Below are 14,845 nucleotides of genomic sequence, written 5' to 3' on the forward strand. Positions count from 1 at the left end.
TCTCCACTAATGCCACCAGGAAGGCGTTGCACAGAAGGTTGGCGCTGCGCCACCAATCTCCAGCCCCCCAGACAAATTCATTCTCCTTAACGTAGTGGCCATTTTCAGCAGCCGTTAACTCCAGTTTCCGATGACACCAGCAACTTTTGTGGTGAACACAAATTTCTAGGCCCCAGTCTTCCTTTATTCTGTTATATTACTTTTCATTTATATAAGCTTGTATTAAAGTTAAATTGTCACAAACAAGGTGAATAAGGAAACTGTGGAATGCCTTTGCAGCAATATTATTCCTGTCCTGGGTAACATTTATAGAGTTTGCCTGGAGCTTAGATTAAAGTAGATGTTTAGCATTTATACCTCCGAATGACAAATGTTTTCAAGTTATCAGTAACAAATACAACCGCCATGAATGAGTATAACTCAGTTAAGTAGCACTCAGTCAAATATTCTTCAAAGATTTTGAGTACTGAAACGGTGGTCAGCTATTACCCCTGTGTGTTATTGTAAAGTGGAATTATATAAATTTATAGAACTATGTAACATTATCTGCATTTTTGGCATAAAAGTATTATATTGTATTTTGACCATGGTACAGAAATATTATTGTTGTGCCCAAGGGTTAAAGAGGGTACCCTACACCGAAACCATTCAACAAAACTTTGCAAACTACACCAACTATCTTAAAAACAAGTTTGGCGTCTTTCCATTTAAAAAAAAAGTTATCTTGAGAGTTGGAGACAGTGGAGGACTCTGTGTTTGTGTACTCGAAATGTCGGCGTCCACAAATAAACTTGCTTTTTCAGGAAGCAACTTCCCACTTCCCTGAAACATGATTATGAAGTTACTAATGAAGTGCTTTTTCTTCTAAAGTTACTAAAATTTGTGGTTATACTTCAGTCATGATTCACGTTGTAGACTTTTTGAAATCTGTGCAAGCATTTTCAGTGGCTTCTGAACTGATGAATCTGACTTGAGCTATGTTTACACTCGAACCACTTGTCACATGACTCCACTTGGCTTTGTTCCCTCTTGAGAAGAACCATGCAACAGAGAACCCTTATTATAATAGTCTAAAAATGTCAATAGAGAAGCAGCACACACATTATACATATAAATATTTACAATTAATAATAAAGCATGCAATTAATAAAGCATATGAATGCTCATACATTTGAAAGCAATCAGAGAATATGTCATAATCCTTTGAGCAGTGAGTTCCTTGCAATTTTCATGATAGGCATAATATTTGCTTTCTAGAATATAACATCTGCAAACTTGATTGATGAATTTTGTATCCTAAATATTACAAAGCAGAATTCAGTAAGTCATAGAGATTTGTCCTGATTACAGTTTTAAAAACTGATCGAATTATATTTTTTATCTTCCTGAAAAAATACTAATGAACTCCTCAAATCATTAAACTACCACCATTTTCATCCATTGACAGTGATAAAGTACTGGATATCAATAATGCCAACATTTTCAAAATTAATCTAAAGAACTTTCTGACAAGGCCATCAGTAGAAATGTAGAACAGAAGTATTAATACAGCACTCTTATGCGATGTGCATGCAATGTGTCTAAAGTAGGCAATTTTTTAAAAAAGAAGTAATTTAAAAAGTAGATTTTATCTTATCCTGTAGTTAGGTATATGTTATACAAAAAGAGTCTATTTTGTACTTTATAGATTAATTATTCATTTATAGTTATATTTTATTTAGTAAAATTAATCAACAACCATTACTATCACTGCATGATGGATGATTAACCCCAGTGGTTTCATAGCTGAAATAAAAATCTTTATTACGTAGAGTAAAAATCTCCAAAAACTCTGAGGAAAAATGTAATTTGAATCCAAATGAGAAAAAAACTAGGAATGGAAATAATATTTTATTAAAAAACAATTATTTAAAAATATATTTTAACATGCATTACTACACTAGGAGAAAAAAAATGAAATAAAATCTAATTTTAATATTGTGCATTTATTGTCAAGTGGCATAGCTTTAGATTAATCGTCAAATAGCAGTAGCATCAGTAACAATTGAAGCATTATGCCATGACTGATTACCAGTTTTATTATAGCTGTTGTTGAAAATATTTCTGGATGAGCGATCACAAATCCATTTTGAGAGATCTAGAGTATGTTGTTACAGATGTTTTTATTTAGCCTTATCAATATGTGTCACTTTAGAAAACTTGGTTATAGCATCATGCTTTGGTTTAAAATAGCACCTGAAGGAGAATGCACATCCTAAAAATTGGCATGGTAACACTTTCCTGAAATAAATTGCCATAAGTTGGCAGACTCTTGTGTTTATAAATCAAATATGATACTGTGATCCAGTTAACAACAACAACAACTTGTCTTTATATAGCGCCTTTAACATAATAAAATATCCCAAGGTACTTCACAGGAGTGTTATAAGACAAAAATTTGACACCGAGCCACATAGAACAATTATAGCAGAAGGACAAAAGCTTGGTCAAAAAGGTAGGTTTTAAGGAGCGTCTTAAAGGAGGAAAGAGAGGTAGAGAGGTGGAGAGGGTTAGGGAGGGAGTTCCAGAGCTTAAGGCCCAGGTTGGTTGAGCAGTTATAATCAGGGATGCTCAAGAGGGCATGCCGAGTTTTGGATGACCATACTATGACATAAGTACTATATGTCATTTTTTAAATCTGTAAGAATGATAATTTTGGGTAACTTTTATGATTTGGTTCAAGATTTTGTAATGTATTGTAATATGATAGAATGGTGTAAATATTCACAACTCTGCCATTAATATGTTTGTAGGAGCTGTGTGATGGCCTTAATGCAGAAATGTGTAGTTAATTTTCCAGGAATTTACGTAACTTCATCAAGAAGCTGCTTGAAAACTGAAATATCACCATACTGTGTATATGGCTAAGTATTTGAAATGTTTTCTTCTGTTATGATTCAAATGCATGATCATCGAAATGTTCAGTCAACAACTATTCCTATAATTAATTTATGGTATTTTTCTCAATATTTGAATTAAAGTTGATATTTTTAATTATATAGGATGAATGAAAGGTGCAAAGATATATCAGTTTATAGACATATCCAACTTAATGCAATCAATAGGAACAGGCAAGCACTTGAGCTATGTAATACTGACAAGCAGCAACATTTCAAATACATCAAAATTATTAAATGCAGAAAAAAGTACCATGGGAACATAAGAATAAAGTGCACTACTGGCAACCAATACTTGGTTCATCATGATAATAGTCTTGTTTTTTGTGAACATCCCATTTTTGTGGAATTTGTACCAAGATTAAAGGAAAATGCATCAGTAAATACACATTGCAAGCTTTCTTGCAACATATGCTCAATTCTTTCTCACGTCTCCCAAGAACAAAAATATCCATTGTGGCTATCGCAATGCCTTCATTATTCAGGAAATATTTCAGGGTAAAAGATTGTAAATGTTTTTGTAACATTGACATCTATGCTAGCTCATTGATTGGCGGTAACCTAGGGGCAAAGAGCATAGGTCAGCAACATAGGTACACAAACTGTGCCTTTCTAAAAATTAATCTCTGCTGTGAAACATGAATATTATCGTAATTTATATAAAATACTTAAAATTTGGTTAAAAAAATTAATAATCTATTTATTTTTACACTCACCTTTCTTTTATGACTCTCCCCATGTCATGCATTACTCCCCTGCTGAGCAATCTTTCAGCCTACCTTCTCCCAGGCATCTACCAGTGCCACTGTGTAACTGCCTGCTATGGGTGCGTGAAAGCAGCTTGGAGTAACGTGTCCTTTGATGTTGTTTTCCTCTTTGAGGGAAACTGCCTAACTTGTGTTTTGCAATTCACTTATGGCCCAGCTGAGATTGCACACTTGCCATACAAAGGATGCATTTAAAAGGGAAAGTGCGTAGGTTCGGTTAGGCTTATAAATTGTTTGAAATAAATATTTATACTTTAAAAGTTCCCATTTTAAGCCACAAATATTTTGGGTCGAATATGAACCATGAATTATTACATGAAACATTACCTAGAATACTATTCACTTATTTTAGGAATTAAATAACAGCATGGGTTGAAAGAAAATATATAAAATAAGCCAGGTGCTACCTCTGTATCCATCCACAAAGGTCTGGGAAGTTTAAACCTATTACTTTCAGCTAATTCAATTTATTTATTGGGTTTAAATTGATTGGAATAAATGTAAAGGACAGTACTTAGACATCTTTTCCCTAGAGGCATCAAATATCAGGGAGTGTCCTCGTTAATATTTTGAATGCTAGAGACTTTATCTCCCCCCCCCCCCCCCCTGCACTCCCCCACTGCCAAAACCAGCTCCTGCTGACATTTTTGGCTGTGTTCCAGGTTATAAAGTTAGGCTATTTATTCAGTCAATTTCCACAATATTATCTGTGATCCCGGATATCATTATTTATGGTTAAATTCCACAAATTGGGCGTCATATTTATTAAGTGATTTATAGAATAGAATTAAAGATACAAAATAGATGTAAGATTCTGATAAATGCTGGAATATCTCACAGCAATCATTTTGAATGGTTTAAAAATGAAATAGAGCAAGATAAATGTAGAGTTAAGAGGAAAGGGATGCCCCTTGTTGACCTTTACATGGGGGAGGTGGTGGGGGGGGGCTTTCAACCAATTTATTGTTTAAATGGATGACAACCATAATACTGCAAACAAATAACAGTACAAGTGATATTATTTTGGGTTTTAATTACATTTTGAAGTAGGCTCTAAAAACATCATTTAAACAATGAATTTAACAGATAATGGCTGTGTATAGATTAACAAAATCATTTTCTTATTTGGTGCTAGGTGTTAACCTGCTGACACAACAGAGGAAGTATACTGTGTAGATAGCAATATGGATTTAAATTCACAACAAAATTAATTTCTTATTTTTGGGGGGAGTGGAGATAGGTGTTAACCTGCTGACACAACAGCAAGAATACTGTGCAGATAGCAAAGATTTAAATTGTTGACAAAATTACTGTCTTATTTTGGGGAGGGGGGAAAGACTGAGACAACAGAGCAAGTATACTGTGTAGATAGAAAAATAGATTTAAATTTGTAACATTACTTTCTTATTTTGAGGAGGGGGAGACTAGGTGTTAATCTGCTGAAACAACAGAGCAAGTGTAGTATGTAGATCGCAATATAGATTTAAATTGGTAACAAAATGACTTTCTTATTTTGGGGAGGGGGGGGGGGGAAGACACTAGGTGCTAACCTGCTGACACAACAGAGCAAGTCTACACAGCACAGGCCAAGTGATGTCTTTAATTGGTTTAATAGCTGGAGGAGGGAAAAGACACACAGTGCTGACGAGCGCCACCGCCGGGTCAGGAGCGTGCATCGCAGGCCCCGACTGCAGCCGTGCAGCCAGCCAGCCGAGCTGTGTGTGTGTGTGTGTGTGTGTGTCCGGCGGCCGGTGTCCGGCGCTTAGACCCCGCCCCCCTCCCCTTCCTCTGTCGTCGGGGGCGGGGCGTGTGCGCGTCGGCCATGTGACGCGCATCTAGCCAATCCTTGGCGGGGGAAAAAAATAGCCGAGCGCCTCATCGCTGTCGCCATTACGCCGTATGTGTGTGTGTGTGTGTATGAGAGAGAGAGAGAGAGAGAGAGAGTGTGAGTGAGTGAGTGAGAGAGAGCAAAGCAGAGAGAGAGAGAGAGAGTCAGCCGGAGAGCGAGAGGAGCAGCCTTCAGCGGATAACTGGCGGCGGCAGCGACTGATTTTTCTGTTTTTAACTTGGGACGAAGAAGCAGAAGACATCACCACAGAGAGGAAAAATATATATTTATATAAATATATATAAACCCAACAACCTGGGGGAGCCTCCGGAATTAAAGCGGACAATCTCTGGGCGGACGTCACTCCTTCCATCGCTGTGGAGATTTTTTTTTAGTTATCATTTTTAAAATATCTATTTATTATTTTTGTGTGTGTGTGTGAAAGTGGTTGGTCGAGGAGAGAGACACACATATACACACACACACACACACACACACAGAGGGAGGAGGGGGTGGGTGATTGTTTCATCCCTCCCGGATCTATCTTCGATATTATTATTTTTTTGCAAAGCAAGACGGAATCTTTAATTCGACCTCCGGAGAGAAAGTCATGCACGGAGCATGACTGCAGCAAACTGGGTGGCCAACGGTGCTAGCTTGGAGGACTGCCATTCGAATTTATTCTCTCTGGTGAGTGTGAGAGAGACTGGAGAGAGAAAGAGGGGCCTTAGGCTGTGTGGGAGCAGCCATTTTCTACTAATGGTTTAGCATAACCGTTTACATGGCCTTATTTTCCTGTCTGGAGTTTATTCCCCAACCCTCCCTCCCCCCCTCTATTTTTGATGTTTACGCCCCTCCTCCTCCTCCTCCCCCTCCTTCCCTCCCCCCTTCCTAAAAGCCTCCACTACGTATTGCACATTATTATTTTCCCTTAACAGAGCTGGAAGCTTTTAATCCACCATCTTGAACTGGAAAAATGTCTGCATATTTGAAGCCGAATTAAAGCGTGTCTTTTTTTTTAGGGGGGCGGGGGGAGTTTAATCTCGACATGGCAACTGATGCTGTTTGCCCGTTTACATGGCATTTATTCTCCTATTTTGTCGCCCCCCCCCTCCCCCAGCCTTTACATTTTCCAGTGCACGTATTTTTAATACTCCAGTCTGTTGTAATAAATCATGTCCCTTGCCTGAAGTTTTAATGTTATATACTTTCCTGCAGTAGTTTTGAAATTTGTTTTCTTCACTCTGTTTTATCTGTTTCGATTCAGTGCATTGTTTAATCCACAGCTTTTTGAAATCTTGTCACCTTCATGTTTAAACCGTTTGAAATGTTCACGGTGGCTTCCAGTTAACGCCTGCACACAATTTACATTTCCTTATTGCGTGCTTTGTAGAAACATTCTTCCCTCATGTTTACGTATTGTGGATTGCATCTTTTAAAATCGTTTGATGTTGAGCGTTTCATTCATATAAAAGTATTCAACAGTAGAAATCTTTTAAATTGTTACAAAAATATGGTTATGTTAATGCCTTTGACATTTCCTTTCGTGTGCTTTGTTATACTATACTATTTGTATCCAGTATGCAGTATTTAAATGATCAATTCCTGATCAAAGTGTCTTAGTTTAAAACGTAGCTGTCATGAGTTGGTTGACAATGGCAATGATTTTTTTCTCTTTACAAATGCAATCCGTTACAATATGAATCATATTTTGAGTTGCAGTCGGTGCGATATTGAGCATCTCTGCCAAAGTTCAAAATATCCTCTTTGTAATTATGTTTAGAACTCAATTAATAGGATTACGTTTAAATTATCTTTTACATTTTTCTTGGGACTTTTTTTTGACATGTTTCTCAACCAACAGGCTGAACTAACTGGCATCAAATGGCGTAGGTACAGTTTCCAGGGTCTTGGGGGCTGTGGTCCCATCATCTCAGCACCAGCTCAGGATGATCCTATTCTGCAGACCTTTATTAGATGTCTACAGGCCAATCTGTTATGTGTATGGCGACGAGACGTGAGACCCGAAGCCAAGGAATTGTGGATTTACTGGTGGGGAGAAGAGCCGAATTTAGTTGACATAATTCATCATGAATTACGAGGTGGGTCCATCTTTCTTTCTTCAACAAAACGGCTGTACTGTTTGAGGAGTTTCCATGATTGATTACTGTTTCTCAGGCGTACACTGTCTAATATTTTGAAGCGGCATGTATGGTGGATCAAATCTTTAAGAGGATTCTTTTCCTTGCAAAGCTGTCACAAGTGTTATTTGATCATTTCAGAGTTGTCTTTAAAAATTGTTTTATGACTATTAATTGCAGCTATGTTCCTTAGCATATGGATATACACAGATTTATTTTCAGCAATTTAAATGAAAAATTCCCGATATGATTTTCACAATTTACCAGAACTGGCGAGGACTTTCAATAGAATACCTCTTCTAGAGCTGTTAATCATGACATCTGAAATTGACTTTGTTTTGCCGGTTGTTGCCACTCTTGTGTGTACAAATGTAAAGAATGTAATGAAAATATTTGTAGAAATCTTGTCCACTCACCTGCGTAAGCTCATGTTGATTCTATTGTTATGGATATTTTGGGTGCTTTGAGTTCAGAGAGTGATGCATTGTTTTAACAGTAGCTGTGGCTGGGGTGGTTTACAGCTTTTGCTCTCTGGAAAGCTCCAGAGAGGCCTTCTTTCTGCAAGGTAATTTGACTCTGTCAGCAGGATAGTTGTATACTATTTACTGAGAAAATTCTTAGAATTCCTAGCTATTAACTCAGATTCTCCTTCGGATTGAAAATGTTCTAATTTGCTTGTTTCGTGTGCATAGTTTGCTTTTACTATAATAAAAGGTTTTGCAGTGTTTACACACCAGATGTAACTGATCTTCACTTACTTTCTGTGAAAGAGTAATTGCTTATTTGCATATAAAAATGCCAGCAGATAGAATAGGAACTTGGTCTGCTCTGAAAATTTTCTGGATCGTGAATTTAGCAGTCAGGAAACACATTTCAGCTGTTGGGGAGCCCCCTTACCCAGAGATCAAGCAAGAAACTTGTGCTGGATGATGTGGTAGACAGCAGCTGTGAATTTTTGTTGTGTAACGGCATGTCATGGCTGCGGTACTAAAATCTATTGTTTGCACACTTGGGTGAAAAATAGAAGTGATGTAAAGTAACAATGCAATGTTGTTGAGGAATATCATTGAATATAGTGAGATAGTCAAACTGTTCTGCCCATCACAAATATTTTTTGGGGAGACCTCTGCCACATGTTGCAAAATCCCTTGCCAAAACTTAGGCACGAGTTGGAAAAAAAGTTAGGAACCAAGAATCTTGAAAACAAGCTAGTAAATGAAGGCTTCACATATGTTATCTATATAATATGGTTGGGAATGTGTTCTGGTGACTATCTTATTTGACCTTTGGGATCTATTGTCTTCAATCTCTGTCAGGATCTTGTACTTTTGTTCTCTATGTTCATAGGTGTTGAACCATGATTTTGAAGGAGGGTTCCAAATGTGGTAATACAAAATAAAAATGGTTAGCTTATGCCATTTTAACCGTTGTACAGTTTCCATTGCAGTGCTGTCTGTAATTAAATCTTTTTAGGGTTTGGTAAATAGTTTTCTTCAACATCTGTACAGGAATCTAGATACTGACGGTCTAGTTTCTACATCAGCTGCAAGTTGGTAATGAAATTCTGAAATAACCTGAAAATTGATACATTGGCAGCTTTAATCTGTTGTGCATCTCGGTTACTTGGTATCAGTTGTGAAATTACTGATGAAAGTATGAAATGTTTTGAGAATTGAAGATTAAGCACAAAGAATGGTAACAGTTACAGCATTCTGTAATGGGATTTAAGCATAAATTAAAAAAACCCACAAAAAACTGTTCTAGTAAACACCATCTTTGTCACCAGAGTGACACTGACGTAAGCTTTTTGTGGTTGAGGAATATGCCTTTGCTCTTTTTTTCCTATTAAAACTGAGCTAGGTTACATTCGTCTGGTTATTTAAAAATATTAACATACTGCTTTTTAACACTGTCGTATATCTCTTGTTTGTGTCAGTACTCGCTAGTTTCTCCATATTACCTGTGGTTATTTGATATTTGACTGGTTACAGCAAAACAAAACTTATGAACCCATTTTTAAAAAACTTTCACTTCTAAGCTTTGTGAATGAGCAGTCGTGACTCAAATTTTGGAAGTGATTAGATTAATAATTTTTGATCCCTCGATCTGAATTTTGTAACTGCAGTATATATCCTCCTTTATCTTCAGTCCTGTAATGCGTTTGTATGTATGTATTTGTGTGATTTAAATCTGACTTCACTGAAGTTTAGTGAGATGTTACTGATTACAAATGTATAAATACAGAAGCTGAAATGTTGGTTACATTGAGTCTGGATGTTGTTGCCTTCCTTAATGAAGCAAATTGTTAGTGCCCTTTGATCAAATTGGGTTATGGTATCTTGGAAATCAGATTTTGTAAATTTACTGGTTGATTCCGTTTTAAAAATACTGGACTCAACATTTTTGGAAAGCTTTATATTAGTTTATGGTCTGAATATTTTTTGATTTATTGACCTGTGATTAGTTGTGTTTGCAGGGTGGCTTCTTGTGCTCATTTCTTGGTTCATTGTTTTCAAACAGCAGTGAAAATGTGGTTATTATTTTCCTGGAATCTCATTAGAGACTTGTAGCTAACTATGCCCAGGTATACTTAATAGGTATCAGATTTTTTGGCTTCTTGGTAAACTTTAAACTGTAAATTTTCAGTTGTGAAATAATTTGATGGTTTGCTGCAATCAGGTTTTATGGTAGAGCTTGTAGCTCTGGTTTGTGGCTATTTATCAGTACAAAGTTTCCCACATTGGAGAGATATAGAGGTATTAGTAACAGTGTGCAAAATAATATGTTTAATATGCCTGAATGTTGAGACACTTTGGAGTTGTTTAAATGAACTGAATTTAAATGCCAGGCCATAGTGAGATGCTGTTGTAGCTGCTCACACTGTGGGTGGAGCTTTAAGCATGCAGAACTGTATGTTATTGTCTGAATGTACAGTTTGATTGTTTCAGCTCCATTCACACCAAAAGCCATTTCAGGCTCACTTAAAAGCATTCCTGAATTTGGGACAGCTGTAGGTATTATACCAAGAAATGTTATTGTAAGTGAAATCATGATGACTGTCAGTTGTAGGTTAACCTGCAAATTGCATTAATGAATCTCTAATTTCAAGCTTTGTTTAAATTGTGTGGAGCTTTTGCTTTGGAATTTAATCAAAAGTCAATAAACGACTTGGTGAATCCAAGATTTACATTGAGGATAATTATATATTTTGAGGTTAGCTTTTCAGGGAACTTGGTGGGGGGTCCTGTTCTAAAGTCAGTCAAGAAAAGGAAACCCATTGCAAGTAGTGTTTGTATTTAGTTCCTAGTTGATCTATCATAGTATTGCATACAGCAAGTTAACAAATTGTCACTGATGTTTTTGTCTTTGTGTTGATTCGCGCGCTCTAACAATTTTTTGTTTCTCTCTCCATTTGAATGGCGTAGTGGGGAAAGCTTCCATTAACAGCTGCAGATGCCCTGAACCTCCATAACTTGTGCTTCCCGTTGAATCGCGTGCCTCCCCCCCCCACCCCCCGTCCCTGACCTGTTCTCCTACTCAATTCTTTTTTGACCATCCCTTCATTACTTCTACCTTTTCCTCTTTGAACTACCCATTCAATCTCTCTATCCTTCTAGCTCCCTTGCTGTACTTTCACTGACCTCTCCTTCAACACTTCATGCACTCTCCTCCACGCACTCTCCCCAAGGATGGGTGCCCCCTTACCCTCAGTAAACTTTGCTCCCAATCATAGAATGGTTGCAGCACAGAAGGAAGCCATTCCGCCTATCGAGCCTGTCTGGCTCTCCAAGAGCACTTCAGCTAGTCCCAGTCTCCAGTCCTTTCCCTTTAGCCCTGCAAACATTTTTCCTTATCCAATTCCCTTTTGAAAGCCACGTTTGAATCTGCCTCCTCCACCCTTTCTGACGGTGCATTCCAAATCCTAACCACTCGCTGCGTAAAAAAAGTTTTTCCTTGTGTTGCCTTTTGGTTCTTTTGCCAATCGCCTTCCTATTTATTTCTTCAGAGGCTTTATTTAACTTCACAATTCAACTAGTCAGTTTAAAAAAAAAAATTAGAATGAACAAAAATGTCTGCCTTTCCCTGTCTTGTAGATGTTGGGAATCAGAATCTGTTTCATAAGTGTAAAGTATTAGATTGTCATCAGATGGGGATAATTAGTTGGTTTGAAAAGTCAACCATTTGAAAATCTAAGTCACATTAATTGAAGAAATCACTTCTCTTTTCTCTCTCACTCTACTCTTGTTCATACTTTCATACTCTAGTACTGTCTACCTTGTTTTTTATGACTCTCTTGTCTCAGTCACTCTGCTCTCGTTCTGTACTTTTGTTCTTATACTTTCACTCAGGCTGTCACATTTCACTTCCTCAGTTTAATATATTTTTTTTTTACAGTAAAAAAACCCACACAAACTGCAACAGTTGGGTCATCAGAAAGTTGCCATTCTCCCCACAGGCATGCAAACTCATACTGACTATGAATTTTGCTTTGGTAAAACTTTTGTAATTTGTTTTGTTTTTCAAACCTTATTGCTGCTGAGCCAAAAGTGCTAGATTTTTCTTTAGCTCCTATCTCTTCAATGGAGTTAACTGAACATACAACCAAGGAAATTGGGTACACTGCACATGTCGGTCTGCACAATCCAAATTCGACTTGGAGTCAAAACTCTGGGCAAAAATATGAAGTCCAAACGCAGGATTTTGGGAGAAGCTGAGGGGTTCAAGGCATTTAAAGATACTTTAGTGGATACATTTTAATTGTTATGAAATATACAACTTTTTGAATTTTGAAATCTTTATTTTGGATATTTGTCATTTTAGTTACTGAGAGGGAAGGAAAGCTGGAAAAAAAAATCAGATAGCATTGTGATTTGTGGGAACACAATGGCCAGATTCTGCAATCTAATGATAATATACCCTGACTAAGATAGCAGCTGTTGTCACACCGTGTGACACCTTTAACATTGAAAATAACTTTCACAGTGCCATCTGCAGGAGTAACAGGTACTGCAGGTACTTGCAATGAGTATTCAATGAAATGCATGCCCCACATACTGAATTTAATATACATTCGATTTGGAACAGTTATTCTGCACCACTGATTTGCTACTTGCAGGTCAGCAGCCATTTTATGTTGGTGTAAAAACACATAATAGATGACAATAGTATATTTGAGTTTTGAAATGCATGTCCGTATTTGGTAATTTTTTCTTGCTGTTTGCAACCTGGATTTGAAGTGATGGTTTAATCAAAATATTAATTGATTACAGTAACTACTCCTGTAGATGACTTATTGATTTTGAAAAGACTGTGTAGAATATCCCCATGCATATATTTCAGTAATTGTTTAATTTTGTATTTAGCCTGCTAATTTATTGTAGTTAATTCTCCCCGTTCCAAATTATTTGAATTCGTACCAAGATCCATGTATTGAATGCTAGCATACATGTTTCTGATGTATTCAGAATATAGTTGGCAAAGTATGAGTTTTTAAAGCACTTGAGATGAAATACCTATTGGTCAAGTTCTTAACCTGTTAGGAGCTGCAGAAATTTGCAGTCATGCTTTGGTTTTACCAGTAGCTGAAATGGAAGGAATTTCCCAGAGATGAGTTGATTTTAGTTTTGTGAGCCTTTCTACTCTTTGGAACTGTGTGTTAGTTGGTTTAGATTTTGTAATGGATTTTAAAATCTAATTACTACTGTACAGCCTAAAACCTGCATTCAATCACGCTTTTGAGTTTCACTCTAGATACCAAATGACTGAAACAGACAGCTTTGGCACAGTCAGGATTATTCTGTGCGAATGTCAGTTTCTGTGATGTGGAACACACCATTGTTGCTTATTTCCAGACTTCTCTGCAGAGCTGTCAGTTTTTTGTTGGCTGAATTGTAAGTTGAAACTATTTCAATAAGGGATGTCACGGATTGCAGAGCTGTTATAATTTTTCAGTCGAATTATTGGGAGTGCTTTTCTTTCCACCCACTTACAACCCCCCCACATCTGGCCCATAACTCTGTGTATCAATAATGTAGGTATTTTTTTCAAAATTCCACCGTTATTGAGATTGTTTGGCTCCGTGTTGTAATATATATATATATATATAACACCCTAAGGTATGAAAAATAAGCCATTCATTGTATCTATTTCTGAGGGAGGGTATTGTGTTTTTGCAAACACCCAAAGTTTTCAGTTTTGACCCTGGTATTTATTTCTGATCTAAGTAGTGTTCGTTTTGTGTGTACAATCTTAAATAGTAGCTAATTTTATCTATTGTGCTTTAAGTGGGATCTGGATGCTCCATTTAGCATTTCAGAGGAGTTGTATGTTTTTTTTTGCTGCAATCTGAATGATAGAGATTGAATGCATAGCTTCATTAATGGTGTTTCTTATAAAAGTTTCAAGCATGTTTTTGTATTGTGGCAGATTATCAGCACAATAACCTAATTTGTAGATGGTGAGAGCATTCTTTTCTTTTTCCCCCATATATAAGCCCTCATGGCAAATGTTCTGAATTATAGTATATCATGGACTAAAATTAGGGAATGAAGTAATACACCATTCAGATCCAACATGTCCTTTCTTGAAAAAAAAAACAGGTTTAAATGATTATCCTTCAGTATTGACATTTTTTACATAAGGATCTTGAAAGTCTTCCCTCCTTTTAGCCCATATATTTGTAAACTTGCTCTTTGATTGTTGGAATAGCAACACTTTGCAGGCAGAATCATTTTTTTCTCTTTGTTTGATACCATTAATATATTAAAAGATTCTATTGGATCCAAAGATTTGTACACATATATTTGAACTGCATCCTCATGCTCAGGAAATGGTTCTTGGATCTGTTTAAAGACTTGTGTTTTCAAACTGAGCAAAATTCTTTGGATAATGAGTACATTGAACTTTGTGTAATCGGTTGCATTTTGGCACAGTGCAAACTCTAGTTACATACACAACACATTTTCATTCCTTCCATTATCACAAAACAAACCATGTGTTTACATTGGCTGCCTGTTAACCATTTAAATTCTAAAGATTGTTTCATAAATCATTTGAAGAAAAATTATAATGTTTTGAGCATAAGGATGCAAACCCGAGTAAATGTTGTTGAGTGTTCAAACCTTGCGGTACAATTCTTTTACTTGCGAAGTTAATTTAGCTGTTAATTGTATT

General features: G+C 36.6%; 1 protein-coding gene across 2 annotated transcripts in view; it reads left to right on the plus strand.

Moving 5' to 3' along the window:
• The first annotated feature begins 5,632 nt into the window (after nucleotides 1–5,632).
• The window catches only part of LOC139268898 (mediator of RNA polymerase II transcription subunit 13-like), a 283,315-nt gene continuing 274,102 nt past the window's right edge, over nucleotides 5,633–14,845 (plus strand). For both annotated transcript variants that reach the window (XM_070887712.1, XM_070887713.1), the window contains exons 1-2: nucleotides 5,633–6,221; nucleotides 7,396–7,633. In XM_070887712.1, the coding sequence (XP_070743813.1) occupies nucleotides 6,153–6,221; nucleotides 7,396–7,633 (307 nt within the window). In that variant the 5' untranslated portion in view covers nucleotides 5,633–6,152. The remainder of the gene's footprint in view (nucleotides 6,222–7,395; nucleotides 7,634–14,845) is intronic.

The sequence above is a fragment of the Pristiophorus japonicus genome, chromosome 8 (genome assembly GCF_044704955.1).
Source record: "Pristiophorus japonicus isolate sPriJap1 chromosome 8, sPriJap1.hap1, whole genome shotgun sequence".
NCBI classification, from domain to species: Eukaryota; Metazoa; Chordata; class Chondrichthyes; family Pristiophoridae; genus Pristiophorus; species Pristiophorus japonicus.